At 42.8% G+C, this 20,112-nt stretch overlaps 1 protein-coding gene across 1 annotated transcript in view; it reads right to left on the bottom strand.

Moving 5' to 3' along the window:
- LOC126473799 (adenylate cyclase type 2) overlaps window positions 1–20,112 on the bottom strand; it is a 324,328-nt gene that overhangs the window by 143,578 nt on the left and 160,638 nt on the right. The window contains exon 6 of the mRNA XM_050101077.1: window positions 6,419–6,577. Coding sequence (XP_049957034.1) covers window positions 6,419–6,577 — 159 coding nt within the window. The remainder of the gene's footprint in view (window positions 1–6,418; window positions 6,578–20,112) is intronic.

Genomic DNA, 20,112 nt, shown 5'->3' with positions numbered 1-20,112 from the left:
GGGTACTGAGTATAAGCGTCACACACGCCTACAAAACCTGAGAACATTGCCTTGGCACCAGTCATGCTCAGATGTTCTGGCGTGCTGTTCCAGATATTGGGGTGGTTGCTATTGGGGTGGTTTTATTAAGGAAGATTAGATTAAATTAATTAGCTAGAGATTATTGCTTAAGTTCTGCTTGGAATTCTGCTCCGTCCCTGATCAAAGAACATAGTGAAATGTTAGTGCTACTTGCTCATCCACCGGTAATTAATAGCAACTATCGAAAACTTCTGACGTTGGTCGTTTTTAATTGTGTGGTGACGCTGGTTGTTAACGAAGTATTTTTGCGTATGCCGTATTACGGTTCTTGACAGGCGTAGCCGCCCCCCCCCCCTCCCCCCCCCCCCCCCCCCTTACCAAGCGTTGAAATTGCCTTGCACAGCGCTCTATCGTCCCATTTGTGCTTTGAAAATGTCGAGGTAGTCACCTGTCGAGATATCGTTGGCTAGCGATGAAGTCGCCTGGCTGGATTCCTACAAATTGCATGAACATTCAATACCGCAGAAGAAACCAAAGTTTCACAAATGAACATGACTTATGGTAGTAAACATAACAAGATCAATTTTCCCACAGTCTCCATCAGGTTCATCCCAAAACAACTCAAAGAAAAGCACAAGCGTAATTGTTTGAGAAACTGTCGACAGATTTTGAACCGTCATCCTTATGAAGGTGAGATACACCACGAATAGAACGCAGATCAGGAGATGTGATTTAGAAGTACAGGCAAACAAATGTTTACAATTTTCGAAAAATTGGATAGTTTATTCAAGATAAAGAGCTTCACAAATTGATGCTTTGGTCCACATCTGCCCCGTATGCAAACAGTTATTGGGGCTGACATTCATTGATAGAGTTATTAGATGCCCTCCTGAGGTACAGTGTACCTATTTCGCCCCACGTGGCGGGTTAGATCGTCAGAATCCTGAGCTGGTTCGACGTCCCTGTCCAAAACACTCCAGATGTTCTCAATAAGTCGTTGGCCTGGAATCTCATTTAATGGAGTAGAATTGTCTTCAGTGATGAGTCCCGCTTCGAACTGAGACCCGATGGGGCGAAAGTCGTGTCTACAGACTCTCCGGACGATAGTGGGGTACCAACCTGACTGTCCCGACAAGCAGGAGTGGTGGTCTCGGGTACTGTTTCTTTGGATAGCAGGACGCTTTTGGTTCTCATTCGCTACATCTCTCCAGAGCAGCTGTACGTCGACGATAACGATACTCCTCAGGAGGACATCCAAAAAGTTCATCACTCAATGTCAGGCCGAATAACTTCTGCCTTAAGGGCCAGAGGTGGACCAACACGTTACTGACTTGCTCTATTTGTGGAGATCTTTTTCTTGATGGAATCATCTAATTTTTCTGGAACTGTAATCATTTGTTTGTATGTACATTTAGATCACGTCTTCCGGTTTCCGATTTTTTTTTACTGAATCATCACTGGAAACAATGGTTCATCATTAGATTTTGTTGTTCTGTCGTCACCAGTCGTGAGTGAGGTTACGTTGCTGATGTTCAGATTAAACGACACAGAAAAAAAACATGTGTTCATAAATACATTGTTGTGATACTGAAAATTCTAAAGACCAGATGAAGGTAAACAGCTTTAAAACCAGCAAAGCAACAACACATGTTGAGCAGCAACCTTACTACTGATGACGTCTTTCAAAAACCAAAGGCGGAACGTCTATCGAATGATAAAATTGGTTTTATACAGTTGCACATATACGGACCTAACCTGAAAACTGTCAATATGTAGGGAACTAGATAAGAAACGCCAGAGCGTGGAATGGAAACATGCCGGACTTCTTACCAAAAAGAAAGTCAAGAACCAACCCTCTATGCTAACAGGTTTCTGAGACAGACAAAGGCCAATTCTGCATCATTATCTGGAAAAGGGGTCAACAGTAAATAGCCAACGCCACAGTGATGCGCTTTGCACAGTGTTCAAGTCCGCAAAATTGTGACAAACACCGAGTACTGTTTTCATAGAGGTTACTTTCTTTACATGACAATGCTCGTTCACATTTCGCTCCTCACACCATTCAAACTCTTCAGAACATGCATTTCGAGGTGTTGGGGCATCCTGCATGCAATCACCGTTGGATTTCCAGTTGTTTGCTCCACTTAACAGTTGATTAAGAGGCCGCCGTTACTCCTCCGTTGGAGAGGTGAAGGAAACGATGCATATGCGGCTTGCTGCTCAACATAAAGGGTATTTATCTGAGGGCAGTAGAAAGCTGTTTCATTGATGGACTAAGTGGATTGATAAGGAGGGTAACTGCTCGTAAATGATCCATTTGCAAATTTGGTGCCGCTTAAGTAAATCAGCAGAATGTTGATGAGATTCTTTTTGGTTTATCCTCTTAATTCAATCGGCATGAATGGCAGTTTGTTTTAAACACGGAAAGTGTAAATTAATGCAGACGAGTAGAAAAATTCTGTACTGTTGGAATAAAGTGTTAGTGGAGGGCTGCTTGATACAGGCACGTCGATTAAATGGTTTAAATGGCTCTGAGCACTATGGGACTTAACATCTATAGTCATCAGTCCCCTAGAACTTAGAACTACTTAAACCTAACTAACCTAAGGACATCACACAACACCCAGTCATCACGAGGCAGAGAAGTCGATTAAATGCCCAGGCGTAACGTTGCAAAAGACGTGAACTGGGGCGAGAACGTTAGGTACATTGCAGAATAGGAAAATTATCGACGTCTGTTTTTGGAAGAATTCTAGGAAAACTTAGCTCATCTATAAAGGAAATCGCGTACAGAACACTAATGCGATCCATTCTTGATTACTGCTCGTGTTGGATTCACAGCATGTCGGATTACCGGGAGCAATCGAAGCGGTTCAGAGGCATATGCTTTGTTTGTTACCGGTAGGTTCGATGAGCGCGCGACTGTTACCGAAAATTTCAATGAACTCAAATGGGAACCCCTGGAGGAGAGGAGACGTTCATTTCACTAAACACTTTTGATCGTCTTCATAAAACCGCAATTTGTTGCAGATTGTTACGATTGTAGTGCCGCCAACCCCCATTTTGCGTAAGGACCACATGCACAAGATACGAGATATTAGGGCTCGTGCTGTCCCCATACTTTTACGAACTCCTCAGTGTATGTGTGAAGTGTACATTATGTGAAGTTGTGCTGCGCGGCCGAGCGCGCACAGCGATGACACAAAAACGACTACGTACTCTTCGGAACAATGCTTACTGCAAAGGACGACATGATGAACTTAAGAAATCTTCTTCCGATTACTTATAATGAAAGAAAATGGTACAGTTTATCACATTACGTCCCATGTGGGCGGAGACTCTACTGATTGTGTTAAAGGATACTAAAATTGTGAATTGTAGAAATTCTGAAAATATATAACTATCTACATTGATCACGATACGTTCACTAATTTCCTCTTTATTTTTTCCTGGACCAGGAACTTTGTTGGCGTCAGATACAGGGATGCCTAAAGGCTGACGGATAGACTCCTGCAACGCGGTTCTTACGATTCGGGTAAACTTTTTTTTTAAAAAAAGAATTGCATGTTAATGTACAACATAGTCAGAGTACCCGGTCATCCTACACTCTGAGCTTCGTTATAGCAAGTTGACGAATACTCTGATTCTTAAATCAGACCCAGCATTTCACGGCAGAGACAGTCATTCGACGATAAATGATGTCAGCAAAGTTTTTCAAGTTTCTTTGGCAGATATGTTACGCAATCTTTGCTGGATTACAAGAGCTAATGGTTCAAATGGCTCTGAGCACTATGGGACTCAACTGCTGAGGTCATTAGTCCCCTAGAACTTAGAACTAGTTAAACCTAACTAACCTAAGGACATCACAAACATCCATGCCCGAGGCAGGATTCGAACCTGCGACCGTAGCGGTCTTGCGGTTCCAGACTGCAGCGCCTTTAACCGCACGGCCACTTCGGCCGGCTACAAGAGCTAACGACATTCACATTTGTTGACCTTGAAGACACAGATTCAACTCCAGGTGGACGATGAAAATACTGAATTCCTTTCTGCAAAAAGAGAAATCTAGTCACAGTTAACGAACGTTATTAATTCAATTTGAAGTGCTTCGCGTCTGATAGACTATAAATATGAATGCCAACTCGACCAGTAACCTTTATAGACATTCAATTATTTTTTTAACTTGTCAGCTTGCATTAAAGTAAGTAGATATTGTTTAAATATCCTGAATAGATGCAGTATTGTAATACTTCTGGCTTAGTTGGCCATCATATTAGGCTCCAAGAAGCTGTACCCAAAGCAGTGGAGATGCAAGAAGTATATAGATGACGAAATGTGGTGTGAGGTACCTGTGACAGATGTTAGATTCGGTACCATTCCCGTGAGAAAGACCGCCTGCATAATGCTACTGCTCTATGATTGGATGCTGTGTTCGGAGCGAGGGCGCCAAAACGTTAAAGTATAGTTATTATTATTAGTTAAACTACTCACTGGAATGTCTTCACTTTTTAATATAAATATCTCTCAACAGCTGACTATCAATCAGTCATTTTAGAATTATTGAAAACAATTTAAATAAAAAACAAAAGACTGACGAATTTGCAGACGAAGCACTTCGGGAGCGTTCGGGTCACGCCTTTTCTGGTATGGCGCGCGAAATGTTTCGGGCTGTTGGTCACTTTGGATTAGGCAGTCGAGAAGAACAAACATGTTGTCTGTCGTAGGATGTGTTTTCAATTTTTATTGCAGTTCCTTGGTTCAAATGGCTCTGAGCACTATGGGACTTAACTTCTGAGGTCATCAGTCCCCTAGAACTTAGAACTACTTAAACGTAACTAACCTAAGGACATCACACACATCCATGCCCGAGGCAGGTTTCGAACCTGCGGCCGTAGCGGTCGCGCGGTTCCAGACTGTAGCACCTAGAACCGTTCAGCCACTCCGGCCGGCTATTTAAGTTCCTGTTGGTCACTCTGGATTAGGCAGTCGAGAAGAACAGACATGTTGTCTAACTTAGGATGTCTTTCCAATTTTTAATTAAGTTCCTGATCGTCACTCTGGATTAGGCAGTCGAGATGCACAGTCATGTTGTCAGTGGCAGGATGTGTTTGCCAGTATTCAGTATTAAAAGATTCACTCCGGTAGTCATGAGGCACAGACACGTGCCACAAATAGTATAAAGATACATTTTAGTAAACATTGTGTTTGATCATGTACTTTGCTGTATCAGAATGTGTTGTGTTAAGACCATGTAGTCTTCTCGTGTGGCTATATTAAAATACGCGAGTGGCATCCCAAAAGTGATACATTATTTCAGAACAGAAGCTCGCTAAAAACCAGTTTCAGCCTCAAGATACAGAACCTACGACCTGCATGCTGTTTTCTGCGCTGGGGACATGAACTTGAAGACAGCAGGTTAGTGAACTATAACAGAACCTTCGTATTCCACACAGTGCAGTGGAAACAACTAAGCGCCTCACGTGTACTGCATGCACAGAACAAATGTGCTCAGTGACGCGTCGTCTGCAGTAATCCAGAGGAGGTAAAGGAGGGTGATCGTTATTAACACCAACAGTGAATTTATTCTTCCTTTCTTGCCGTAGTATGTACAGAAGCACACATAAAGTCATTTCTCCCTCGCTTCATTCACGAGAAGGAGGAAAACGAATAGAAGTGGAGCCGTGCGGGATTAAATGGCTCTGAGCACTATGGGACTTAACTGCTGAGGTCATCATCCCCTAGAACTTAGAACTACTTAAACGCCGGCCGGAGTGGCCATGCGGTTCTAGGCGCTACAGTCTGGAACAGCGCGACCGCTACTGTCGCAGGTTCAAATCCTGCCTCGAGCATGGATGTGTGTGATGTCCTTAGGTTAGTTAGGTTTAAGTAGTTGTAAGTTCTAGGGGACTGATGACCTCAGATGATAAGTCCCATAGTGCTCAGAACCATTTGAACTACTTAAACCTAACTAACCTAAGGAAGTCACACACATCCATGCCCGAGACAGGATTCGAACCTGCGACCGTAGCGGTCGCGCGGTTCCAAACTGTAGCGCCTAGATCCGCTCGGCCACCCCGGCCGGCGCGCGAGATTAGCCGAGCGGTCTCAGGCGCTGCGGTCTAAGGCGCTGGTCCCAGCGGAGTCCTCCATCGGGCATGGGTGTGTGATTTAGATTAAGTAGTGTGTAAGCTCAGGGACTGATGACCTTAACAGTTAAATTCCATAAGATTTCACACACATTTGAACATTTTTGAATAGAAGTGGGACAAGGTACATTCGGCCATGAGCCCTTGTCGACGTTTATCTTACAAGCTGTTTCCAAGACAGCATCCACTGCGTTCAACCACTAGCAGCAGTGAATGAAACCGCTGAGATGTGTAAGCGTGGCGGTGCTCACCCGGGGCGCCCGCCGGACTCCATGTGGTTGGCCAGCGTGACGTCATCGCTCCAGACGTCGAACTGCCACTTGCGCAGCCCCAGCACGCCGCACAGCACGTTGCCCGTGTGGATGCCGATGCGCATGTCCACGTTGAAGCCGGTCGCCTCGCGGACGAACCTGCCAGCACACACAGACTTGTGTACCACACGTTCCAGGTGAGACTTCTGCCACAGCACGAACAATAAAACACTCAACACCTGCCAATAATTTAACTGTAGTGTGGCCCCCACACGAAGCAAAGTCTCCTGAATGACAACAATCGGTCTTACTGGCCGTTGTTGGTTGGATTTAAACTCCCTTTAACACAAAATCCTAAAAAACTGCACAATTTCGGCTGAGTAGCAATTTTCCAGTGCGTCTGAAACACATACTAGCTTAAACACAGTTAAAATAAAAGTATAAAACGATCGTTATTTTCTGTTTACCAGCCTTCGCAGTCCTGTGACATTTATACAAAATTGGCCATCTGGGAGTAGGATTTGCACACTGAGAATTCTGTACAAATATAATTAAGTATATAGACAGTCCATCCATTACAGGAATTGGGAATTTCGACGATTTTTGCTTGTTACCGACAATGAAACTGGCAAGATATCAGTGCCAGCGATTCTAAGATTTTCGAGAATGTTTTAATTTAAAGTTTGACGCGGATAACAAATAACAAAAGAAAAATTTTTTGCTGTAGTATAATTTCGAATTAGTAATTTTATGATTTTTCCTTTAATTGTACAGTGAAAAACCTTACTTCTTGCCAAATTCCATTATTCTAGAACAAAGATGAAGTACCCTGCTTCCCGAGCGGGAAGGCGTGCCGGTCCCCGGCACGAATCCGCCCGGCGGATTAGTGTCGAGGTCCGGTGTGCCGGCTAGCCTGTGGGTGGTTTTTAAGGAATTTTTCCATCTGCCTCGGCGAATGCGGGCTGATTCCCCTTATTCCGCCTCAGTTACACTATATCGACGATTGCTGCGCAAACACTGACTCCACGTAAGCGTACACCATAATTACTCTACCAGGCAAACATTTGGGGTTACACTCGTCTGCTATGAGACGTTCCTGGGTGGGGGGTCCACTAGCGGCCGAACCGCACAATAACCCTGGGTTCAGTGTGGGGCGGCGGTGGGGTGGGTGGACTTCTGTGGCCTGTTGTGCGGTTGTGAACCACTGAGGGCTACGGCGGGACGAAGCCTCTCCGTCGTTTCTAGGGCCCCTGTTCAATACACAACACACACCCTACTGCTTCTGATAAGTGAATTTTCGAGCATCAAAATGTGTGACATAAATGGATGTATCGCTCGGCTGAAATGGCTTTGAAACGTACATTTATCAACACCGGCAAGGGACTGTAGACCTTAATATGTAACACAAATTTAAACATGATACGCGTACCCGTTCCTGAGAAAAAGTGGTCTTAACAGATGGATTGACAGACAGAAAGATGGTCTGATATCAAATAACAAAAATATTTTATTTTCGCCTAATATAATTACAAATTAACAATTTTCAGATTTTTCCTTCGGTTGTACTGCGAGACCTTGCTTCTTGCCAAATTTTATGATCCTACGTCAGTGGAAAGTACCCTGAGTATAAAAATATGTGACATAAATGGCCATATCTTTTCACTGCATTGACTCAGCAAGTGACGTTTATTATACCGCCAAGGGAGTTTAGACCTTAGTACGTGACATAAATTTCAACTTGAAATTTCTACCAGTTTCTGAGAAAAAGAGGTCTTTAGTGACGAATCAGACAGATTGTCTGATTACCAAAGACAAAAAGATTATATTTTCATATGATAACTTCACAAATTAACAATTTTTCTTTGATCGTGCTGTGAGGCATTGCTTCTTTTTGCCATATTTTATGCTTCTACGTCGTTAGGAAATACCCTAGAGGTTTTGATGAGTTAGTTTTTTAAGTCTCAAAATATGTGACTTAAATGCTCGCGTCTTTTGACTGCATTGACTTAGAAGCTTTCAGGTTCTACACGACCAAAGGAATGTAGAACTCAGTATGTGGCATAAATTTCAACGTGATACGTCCATCCATTCTTGAGAAAAAGGGTTTTTGACAATCGGACAAACAGACACAAACAGACAGACAGACGGACGGACAAAAAAGTAATCCCATGACGGTTCCGTTTTTACCTACCGAGGTCTGGAACCCTAAAAAGAACACGTTTTCTTCCTGAACCGCTGTTAAATGTACACTATCTGATCCAAAGTATCCGGAAACCTATTAGTGGACATTAATATGTGGTGTGTCCAACCTTCGCCTAATGACGGCTTTACCCCAACTGTAGACACTTCCAGTAGGTTGCCTGAATGTCTGAGAGATATGGCAGCCCATTCTCCCTCAGTAGCCGAAACCACAGAAAGTAGTGATGTTGGGCATTGGGGTTTGGGGCAAAGTCGACGTCCTAACTCATCCCAAAGGTGTTCCATTGGATTCGGGTTGGGATTCTGGGCAGGCCAGTCCATTTCAGCTGTGAAATATGTTCATTCCTTCAGAATATAGCATTTTCAGACCGTGTACCTGTAACAGCACGTCCACCGTGGTTCACCGCTGGCGCCACAGATCATTGGATTGCTACAGGGCACAGCGTCATTCATCAGCCCAAATCACTCGAGTTTAGTCATGCATTGTCCAGTGTCGTCGAGCTTTACACCACCTTAAACGTCGCTCTTTACACTACCACAAGTGTCCCGTTTGAAGAGAACGATATCCTTGTGTCACGCATAATCCATATGTAACACTAATGATTATGCACTGAACACTTCACAGTAAGCTATCAGTCGAAAATGACGTAAAGGGCCGAAATCTCGATTGTGAGTAAGAACATTAAATAGCAACAGTTCATCGGAAAATGTGTCAGTTCTAACACAGTTCTTTGTTAAGGGTTGTTGGTCGCCGGCCGTGTTGGCCATGAGGTTCTAGGCGCTCAGTCCGCAACCGCGCGACTGCTTCGGTCGCAAGTTCGAATCCTGCCTCGGGTATGGATGTGTGTGATGTCCTTAGGTTACTTAGGTTTAAGTAGTTCTAAGTTCTAGGGGACTGATGACCACAGATGATAAGTCCCATAGTGCTCAGAGCCACTTGAACCATTTTTTGATTGTTGGTCAAGAAAGCAGCCAGGCACGTTACATTTTAAAAGTATTCGTGGATGATTGCCTTCTCATCAACAATCGTTAACTGAATAATCCACAACGCTAAAGAAGACCCAGCTTGGATAAAACTACAGTCTAACTTTGTTTAGTGGAAAAAATATAAAATTAAAAGAGGAGCTATGTAGGACTACCCATCAAACAGGAATATCTGGTTTACAGTCTAAACTTTCATCTAACCATGCTTTGTTAAAATGTAGCTGATTGGCCCATTATGTAGCAGAATTAAGCACGAGGAAAATTATAATGTCGTAATCAGACAATAAGAGACAGCATCACACAATGAAACATTTTACCGTAATACCTGACTTTAAAGTTAATTATATGGCACCAAGGGTTTTCTTAGTAGTGATGTAACACATCAGTTGCACGTGTAATGCATGGGACTCCACCTCTGAGCGACTCTGAACAGCCAGCTGATCACAGATAAACTTGAGTAGCAAGATAGGCTCTAAGAGTAGGAAAGACAACATTTAAGGAATCTTTGTTCACTATTTTTTTTTTCCTGTGCTAACCTCTTCATTTCAGAGTAGCACGTGCAACCTACGTCCTCAATTTTTTCATTGACGTATTCCAATCTCTGTCTTCCTCTACAGTTTTTGCCCTTTACAACTCCCTCTAGTACCATGGAAGTCATTCCCTCATGTCTTAGCAGATGTCCCATCATCCTGTCCCTTCTCCTTATCAGTGTTTTCCACATATTCCTTTCCGATTCTGCGTAGAACCTCCTCATTCCTTACCTTATCAGTCCACCTAATTTTCAACATTCGTCTGTAGCACCACATCTCAAATGCTTCGATTCTCTTCTGTTGCGGTTTTCCCACAGTCCATGTTTCGCTACCATACAGACGTACATCCTCAGAAATTTCTTCCTCAAATTAAGGCCGGTATTTGATATTAGTAGACTTCTCTTGGCCAGGAATGCCTTTTTTGCCATAGCGAGTCTGCTTTTGATGTCCTCCTTGCTCCGTCCGTCATTGGTTATTTTACTGCCTAGGTAGCAGAATTCCTTAACTTCATTGACTTCGTGACCATCAATCCTGATGTTAAGTTTCTCGCTGTTCTCATTTCTACTACTTCTCATTACCTTCGTCTTTCTCCGATTTACTCTCAAACCATACTGTGTACTCATTAGACTGTTCATTCCGTTCATCTAATTCTTCTTCACTTTCACTCAGGATAGCAATGTCATCAGCGAATCGTATCATTGATATCCTTTCACCTCGTATTTTAATTCCACTCCTGAACCTTTCTTTTATTTCCATCATTGCTTCCTCGATGTACAGATTGAGGAGTAGGGGCGAAAGACTACAGCCTTGTCTTACACCCTTCTTAATACGAGCACTTCGTTCTTGATCGTCCACTCTTATTATTCCCTCTTGGTTGTTGTACATATTGTATATGACTCGTCTCTCCCTATAGCTTACCCCTACTTTTTTCAGAATCTCGAACAGCTTGCACCATTTTATATTGTCGAACGCTTTTTCCAGGTCGACAAATCCTACGAAAGTGTCTTGATTTTTCTTTAGCCTTGCTTCCATTATTAGCCGTAACGTCAGAATTGCCTCTCTCGTGCCTTTACTTTTCCTAAAGCCAAACTGATCGTCACCTAGCGCATTCTCAATTTTCTTTTCCATTCTTCTGTATATTATTCTTGTAAGCAGCTTCGATACATGAGCTGTTAAGCTGATTGTGCGATAATTCTCGCACTTGTCAGCTCTTGCCGTCTTCGGAATTGTGTGGATGATGCTTTTCCGAAAGTCAGATGGTATATCGCCAGATTCATATATTCTACACACCAACGTGAATAGTCGTTTTGTTGCCACTTACCCCAATGATTTTAGAAATTCTGATGGGATGTTATCTATCCCTTCTGCCTTATTTGACCGTAAGTCCTCCAAAGCTCTTTTAAATTCCGATTCTAATACTGGATCCCCTATCTCTTCTAAATCGACTCCTGTTTCTTCTTCTATCACATCAGACAATTCTTCACCCTCATAGAGGCTTTCAATGTATTCTTTCCACCTATGTGCTCTCTCCTCTGCATTTAACAGTGGAATTCCCGTTGCACTCTTAATGTTACCACCGTTGCTTTTAATGTCACCAAAGGTTGTTTTCACTTTCCTGTATGCTGAGTCTGTCCTTCCGACAATCATATCTTTTTCGGTGTCTTCACATATTTCCTGGAGCCATTTCGTCTTAGCTTCCCTGCACTTCCTATTTATTTCATTCCTCAGCGACTTGTATTTCTGTATTCCTGATTTTCCCGGAACATGTTTGTACTTCCTCCTTTCATCAATCAACTGAAGTATTTCATCTGTTACCCATGGTTTCTTCGCAGCTACCTTCTTTGTACCTATGTTTTCCTTCCCAACTTCTGTGATGGCCCTTTTTAGAGATGTCCATTCCTCTTCAACTGTACTGCCTACTGCGCTATTCCTTATTGCTGTATCTATAGCGTTAGAGAACTTCAAACGTATCTCGTCATTCCTTAGTACTTCCGTATCCCACTTCTTTGCGTATTGATTCTTCCTCACTAATGTCTTGAACTTCTGCCTACTCTTCATCACTACTATATTGTGATCTGAGTCTATATCTGCTCCTGGGTACGCCTTACAATCCAGTACCTGATTTCGGAATCTCAGTCTGACCATGATGTAATCTAATTGAAATCTTCCCGTATCTCCCGGCCTTTTCCAAGTATACCTCCTCCTCTTGTGATTCTCGAATAGGGTATTCGCTATTACTGGCTGAAACTTGTTACAGAACTCAATTAGTCTTTCTCCTCTTTCATTCCTTCTCCCAAGCCCATATTCTCCTGTAACCTTTTCTTCTACTCCTTCCCCTACAACTGCATTCCAGTCGCCCATGACTATTAGATTTTCGTCCCCCTTTACATACTGCATTACCCTTTCAATATCCTCATACATTTTCTCTATCTGTTCATCTTCAGCTTGCGACGTCGGCATGTATACCTGAACTATCGTTGTCGGTGTTGGTCTGCTGTCGATTCTGATTAGAACAACCCGGTCACTGAACTGTTCACAGTAACACACCCTCTGCCCTACCTTCCTATTCATAACGAATCCTACACCTGTTATACCATTTTCTGCTGCTGTTGATATTACCCGATACTCATCTGACCAAAATTCCCTGTCTTCCTTCCACTCCACTTCACTGGCCGCTACTATATGTAGATTGAGCCTTTGCATTTCCCTTTTCAGATTTTCTAGTTTCCCTACCACGTTCAAGCTTCTGACATTCCACGCCCCGACTCGTAGAACGTTATCCTTTCGTTGATTATTCAATCTTTTTCTCATGGTAACCTGCCCCTTGGCAGTCCCCTCCCGGAGATCCGAATGGGGGACTATTCCGGAATCTTTTGCCAATGGAGAGATCATCATGACACTTCTTCAATTACAGGACACATGTCCTGTGGATAGACGTTACGTGACTTTAATGCAGTGGTTTCCATTGCCTTCTGCATCCTCATGTCGTTGATCATTGCTGATTCTTCCGCCTTTAGGGGCAATTTCCCACCCCTACGAAAGTGATATGATGGATGTATGAATGCCGGCTGGAGTGGCCGTGCGGTTCTAGGCGCCACAGTCTGGAGCCGAGCAACCACTACGGTCGCAGGTTCGAATCCTGCCTCGGGCATGGATGTGTGTGGTGTCCTTAGGTTAGTTAGGTTGAATTAGTTCTAAGTTCTAGGCGACTGATGACCTCAGAAGTTAAGTCGCATAGTGCTCAGAGCCATTCGAACCATTTTTTGATGAATGAATGACAGGAAGGAGAAAGATTCAGAAGTGTATACAAGGTTCTCAGGCTCAGCACCACCTGATGATGGCGGAACGGTTATCCGCCGAAATATCGTGGAACTTCGACGAACGGATCCGGCTGGACACCCGAGAACCTTGGATACAGCACATTCGCCCGGAAAGCCTGAGATCTCATGGATTCAGAAGTCTTTCTCACGTATGGAGCAGCAGCAGCTGTAATTTTCGTAATGGAATTAATTTAGGAAGTGTACTTGTAGTGAAGTGTGAGGTACAATATGCTGTAAATACAACAATTTTTATTATGATAGTTCTCAATGAAGTGGAATTACGTCATTCCTGAATAACGAAATAAGTGTGCATTTTAAAATAATAGAAGTGTATCAGAAAAAAGACTTTGGTTAAGACAGAAAGAGACGGACGGTCATGTGTAATTTCACCGCATACGGAGGCAATCCAAGGCATTTCAACAATGTATGAGTTGACGAATGCTTTTACTGTAACTCGAATATGACCGTTTGACGAGTTTTAATGCGCAGAAGATATTTTCCCATTCAATTTTTATTCTTTCCACTATAAAACCAATGGTTTATTCTATATTTCAAATATATTACACGTAGTACGAATGTAAGACAACTGAATGTTGCTGTACAGACGGAAATCGCTGTAGTTGCGGTTCGAGAATAGAAGGATGTCTTAATCCAAGTTATGGCAACTAGCGTAACTTACTGTTGTCGCTCAAAAACCAAGACTTAACATTTTGCAGTATATTTTATCTGTGGTTCTGCCAGATGGATAATGCAGAAGATAAAAAAAAGGAACTACTGGCAGCATGTATAGTGTAGCGTATAGAAAAAAGTGTAATTGCACCGTCGTGTATCGAAGGCGAAATAAAAAAAAAATGCAATCAGCTGGCGACGAATGGCTCATTTACCCCTGCCACATACAAGTTTTTCAAAGCAGTACAGAAACTGGTTAAATTAGCTTAATACAACTGTTAAAGCTGGACTGCAAATAAGGCAAACTTTAATATCTTATCCTAGGCATTCGATTTTTCTGTCGTGTTTACTGGGAAACGCTTGACTATTGTATCAACTTTGGTAGGACTACCGTATCCCCAAACCGAGACAGTTAACTGCATCACAGAATCTGCAGTAAGGTATGAGGCGGAGGGGATCATGGGTACATGATGGTGGAAGGTACTGGTTTTTAACATGAACGTACTACGAAGTAAAAGAATTATTAACAAGAACACTCAGCTACAAGAGCTGGTTTACAGTCGCCAAAGAATATGGCAGCTTAACAGCCAGATATATTTACGCGAATTAGGGTGATAAGACAAATAAATCCCTCTCTCCAAGGGGCACTAAGGATATTTAAAAAGCTGTAGCAAATATCTCTTAATTTGTCTTAGAACCAATTTTTAAAAGGTAACTCCTTAAGAACATGGATTACATTACATACCAGCATTATAGATTATGTAGAGAAATAATTGCTAATAAAAAAAATTCTATACGTTGCGCCGTTTCAGAATTAATTAGGACTGAAGTTAGGCAATCAGGCCTTTGCGCGCCGAAATTAAAGCGGCCCGCGAGATACAATTTGTGTCAGTTAATGAAATACCGTAGAAGATATCGCACGAGACTGCTCAGCCTTTGGCTCGGGTTCCATCCTTACTACCGTCCCATGTACAATTTTTGTGACCGTCTCTTGTTCGATTTTACGAAACCAAACGAAGAACACGTTTGGCGGCACTGGCAGGCCGCTTGAATTTGCACGTGCTAAGGCCTGACTGGCTAACTTCAGCACTAATTAATTCCTAAACAGCGCACCGTATCAATTTTTTTAACAATTTTATCTCAGGATAACTTAAGCTGTAACACCTTTACAAGCTTTTAAGACTGTTTCCAGTCATCATATATGAGCTGAGGGAAAAAATCGCGGCCGGCCTTTGTGACCGAGCGGTTCTAGCGCTTCAGTCCGGAGCCGCGCGACTGCTACGGACGCAGGTTCAAATCCTGCCTCGGGCATGGATGTGTGTGATGTCCTTAGGTTAGTTAGGTTTAAGTAGTTCTAAGTTCTAGGGACTGATGACCACAGATGTTAAGTCCCATAGTGCTCAGAGCCATTTGAACCATTTGAACCATAAACAGAACAGTTTTCACTTAGCAATAAGAAAACACAGTGTCGACGGAGATGAATGTTCCGCACAAGAAAAACTTTTTTTTATTTGATGATGATTAAATATCCAGTGAAGTCGAACGTTTTAAACTCATAGCAGTGAAATTAGGTGAAAAGCTTTCTTTTATTCTGTACGGAATTCCTCCTAGTAGTTCAGAGTCCTTCGATGCTATATTTCATTCATACCAATGTACTGTCGAAAATCATTTGTGCGCACTTTATTCTTTTTCTTTTAGCTCCACAGTTTTTGCCAGTACTATATTAATTATACAGTGTCACGTTATAGAGTTGAACAGCTGTGACTCAAAGGAATCTGAGAAATATAAATAAATAGTAAATAAATTAACATCCTTTGCGAAAGGCATGTCAAGTAAAACGGTCCACACAGAAAACTGTAAACAGAGAAAATTAGATTTGAAACGCTACTGACAGAGTGACAAGGATTTTTTAGCGGTTGGTTAAGATGATTAACATGTAGTGACAGAAGAAACCCGCAGCTCCAAGAAGGAGCTGCTCTACATAAACGAAAGTTGGCAGGCATCTTTCTAAATATGAAAAATTATATCTATTCAAATTTCGCGCCAGTCACATAATAATGGCGCTAGTAGCGCCACTATGAGGATAATGATCAGGTTTGCTTTAAATACACGTTCTGTCGTGAGCGTTAGTTACCTTTTAGATTGGACGTGGTGAGTTGATGTTAGGCTACAATGCGTTTAAGGCGCCAAAGACTCCATCAGCAGAATCTCGCTGCCGGCCGAAGTGGCCGTGCGGTTAAAGGCGCTGCAGTCTGGAACCGCAAGACCGCTACGGTCGCAGGTTCGAATCCTGCCTCGGGCATGGATGTTTGTGATGTCCTTAGGTTAGTTAGGTTTAACTAGTTCTAAGTTCTAGGGGACTAATGACCTTAGCAGTTGAGTCCCATAGTGCTCAGAGCCATTTGAGCCAGAATCTCGCTGAGTTTGAACGAGGTCGTGTAATAGGACTACGAGAATTGGCTGGTGCTTCTGCAATATTGCAGGAAGACTTGACAGGAATATAGTCAATGTACATGATTGCTGGCAGCAATGGTCACGAGAATGTACGATCTAAAGAAGACTGGACTCCAGACGGTAACTGGCACCACCGAGAGTAAAGACCGTTGTGTCCGGCGTGTGGCTCTGTCGCATCGTACTGCGTCTGCAGCAGTAATCTGAGCAGAACCGCTAGACCAGCGCGGCCGGCTTCTGTTTATGCCATCAGCTATTGTTACTCACTACCCCAGTTATTAAAAATTTACTTTCTACGCCTTTCGCAAAAGCACTTGAGCCATTTATAAATAGAAAAAGTAATCACGTGTCAGGCATAGTTGTTTAAACCAGAACTGAATATTGTGTTATCCTCCATCTTACAGTAGTCCCGTTAGATTCAATTCCGTTCCTTGTTTGTTCATTTTGAAGGACAAATTTCCTAGGTTTAAATTAACCAACTTGTGAATTTCGCCCATAACTCTATAATGGTCCATTCTACGTAAAAGTATAAAATAAAAAACGCCTTTCTTATATCAAAAAAGATACCTTTTGTCCTTATGTGGTCGTTTAGCCCCGCAAGTGCATCACTCACAAACGAATAATTTGCAGATCTTGTGCACCTCCTTAATCCAAACTCCGCGTCTGCCAAAAAATTACGTTTTATGACTTGAATTCACACTCTTGTGCAGTGATTTCTAAAAAATATATGAAAATTGTGGTATGTATAAACTGCGCGCCATTCTGGGTGCATTGATAATTCAGTTTTAGAATTAGGCAACAAGGCATTTAAAATTACTTGCGATGGAGAGAAGGGGGAAGTAAAAAACTAACGCCCGTATTTGTTTCCCTATGCCGGAGACCTCTGCTGTGTTGTCACTTTACTTCCTGCGAGACAAAGCAATTTTCCGCGCCGAGCCTGCAGCGGGCAGTGGCCGGTATTCGAGTTATTCCAGCGGAAAATGCGAGCGACGCGCGCCATCCCGGCGGTCGCTCATTGTGCCCCTTGGTGGCCGCGCAAACTCCCGCCTTTCAGACGATGACGTATGGGCCGAGTTGCGGAAGCCGCGAGCCCCAACAGCGCGTAGGGACGGCATGTTTATTGCTCAAGTTGCTGTTTACACCCCGACGTGTTAGGAAATTCAGTTCTGGGCTGATTTAGTGCGCGAGACATTACATACATGGTAAAACAAAGGATCTCCAGGTATCGTAGCATAGAGATAAGTTACCAGTCGAAACGATGTCATGCGATGGATATTTACGTAATTTAACAACTCGCTCCTGTTCCCTAGAGCTCTGTTCGGAATATTATAGTATTCTTTAAAATAGGCTACACGGATGTGTAAAAAAGATCTGTACTTTTGAATTACACTGAAGTGCCAAACAAACTGGTATAGGCAAGCGTATTCAAATACAGAGATGTGTAAACAGACAGAATTCGGCGCTGCGATCTGCAACTCCTGTATAAGACAACAAGCGCCTGGCGCAATTTTCGATCGGTTAATGCTGCTACAATGGCAGGTTATCAAGATTTAAGTGAGTTTTAACTTGGCGTTATAGTCTGCGCACGAGCGATGGAACACAGCATCTCCGAGGTAACGATGAAGTGAGGATTTTCCCGTAGGACCATTTCACGAGTGTACCATTAATGCCAGGCATCACATAAAACATCAAATTTCCAACATCCCTGCGGCCGGAAAAAGATCCTGCAAGAAAGGGACGAACAACGACTGAAGAGAATTGTTCAACGCGATAGAAGTGCAGCCCTTCCGCAGATTGCTGCAGATTTCAATCCTAAGCCACTAAGGGGGGGTAGGACGTCAAACGGGCCGACTTGGAGCAGGAGAGGCATCTCAGGACATTTTAAATTCCAGAGTCTATACTTTTACAAATAAATTCATAAAACTCTGTCAGCATGACCAGGAAGGATTCAGAATTTACACTCATAGCAGTGGAAGTCCTAAAACATAAAGAAATAATTTGTTTTACATGTGAAATTTCATCATTTTTTTCACTTACTAATGGCAGCATTTGTTGCTATAGGTACACATTTCTTCATAAGTTAGAGAGATTCTTCCATGAATTTTGCACAGCATACATACCATACTCACAGGTGTATGAAACTCTAGAATTTATTTAATTTATGAAAAAACGAATTAACTGTTATATTTTAAACTTTGTGTTTAGAAAAAACACAAATTTTATAGTTAATTACCTCAATTTTTACCACAGTTTTTAATAGATTTGGAAAATTCTAGAGTTTCATACACCTTTAAGTATGGTTTGTATGCTGTGCAAAATTCATCGAAGAATCTCTCTTACTTATGAAGAAATGTGTACCTATAGCAACAAATGCTGCCATTAGTCAGTGAAAAAATGATGAAATTTCACACGTACAAAAAATTACCTCGTTATGTTTTAGAATTTCCACTGCTATGAGTGTAAATTCTGAATCCTTCCTGGTCATGCTGACAAAGTTTTATGAATTCATTTGTAAAAGTATAGACCGTGGAATTTCAAATGTCCTGTGGTGCCTCTCCTGCTCCAAGTCGGCCCGCTTGACGTCCTATCCCCCTTAACAAGTATCAGCGTGTGAACCATTCAACGAAACACCAACTACATGGGCTTTCGGAGCCGAAGGCCCACTCGTGTGCCCTTGATGACTGCACGACACAAACCTTTACGCCTTGTCGGGGCCCGTCAACACCGACACTGCATTGTTGATGACTTGAAAAATGTTGCTTGGTCTGACGAGTCTCGTTTCAACTTGTGTCGAGCGTTGGATGTTTGCGGGTATGGAGACAAAATCGAGAATCCATGGACCCTGCTGTTCCACCGGCGACCAAACTGCCCAGACATCAACATTATTGAGCATATCTGCGACGCCTTGCAACGCGCTGTTCAGAAGAGATGTCCAGCCCCTCGTAGTCCCACGGATTTATGGACAGCCCTGCAAGACTCATGGTGTCAGTTCGCTCCAAGCAATACTTCAGACATTAGTCGAGTCCATGACACGTCATGTAGCGGCACTACTGCGTCCTCGCGGGGCCCTACTTGACATTTGACAGGTGTACAAGTTTCTTTGGCTCTTCAGTGTATATATATAAAACTCTCTAGCTCTCCATTCCTCAGAATCAGGAAGACTCTCACGCCATCGGCGGTTAAGGAACAACGAAGTTCGACGTCGAACACATTAACGCTGGACGAACGCGGGATACAGGCATCAAAAGATACAAGGCCGTCCCACCCCAGTCCAGTTTTCATCATCATATTCCATTAGCAGATGGCAAGTGGGATTAAAGACTCTGTCACCCTTCTCTAAATACTAAAATTTCTGTGATCTTGCTGTCTTGCCGTTACGAGCGATATGTATTGAAAGAAGTAAAATGATCCTCGGCTCGTTTTGGAACATGGACTGTCGGATTGTTGTGAGCAAGGCTACCCATCGCTGGCTAAACAACGGACCTGGAACGAGGTTCAGACATGGATTACCTTAAGTAATGCAGTCTACACGTAAAATTGT

The sequence above is a fragment of the Schistocerca serialis genome, chromosome 4 (genome assembly GCF_023864345.2).
Source record: "Schistocerca serialis cubense isolate TAMUIC-IGC-003099 chromosome 4, iqSchSeri2.2, whole genome shotgun sequence".
Classification (NCBI taxonomy): domain Eukaryota; kingdom Metazoa; phylum Arthropoda; class Insecta; order Orthoptera; family Acrididae; genus Schistocerca; species Schistocerca serialis.
This window is presented reverse-complemented; position numbering and strand designations above follow the sequence as displayed.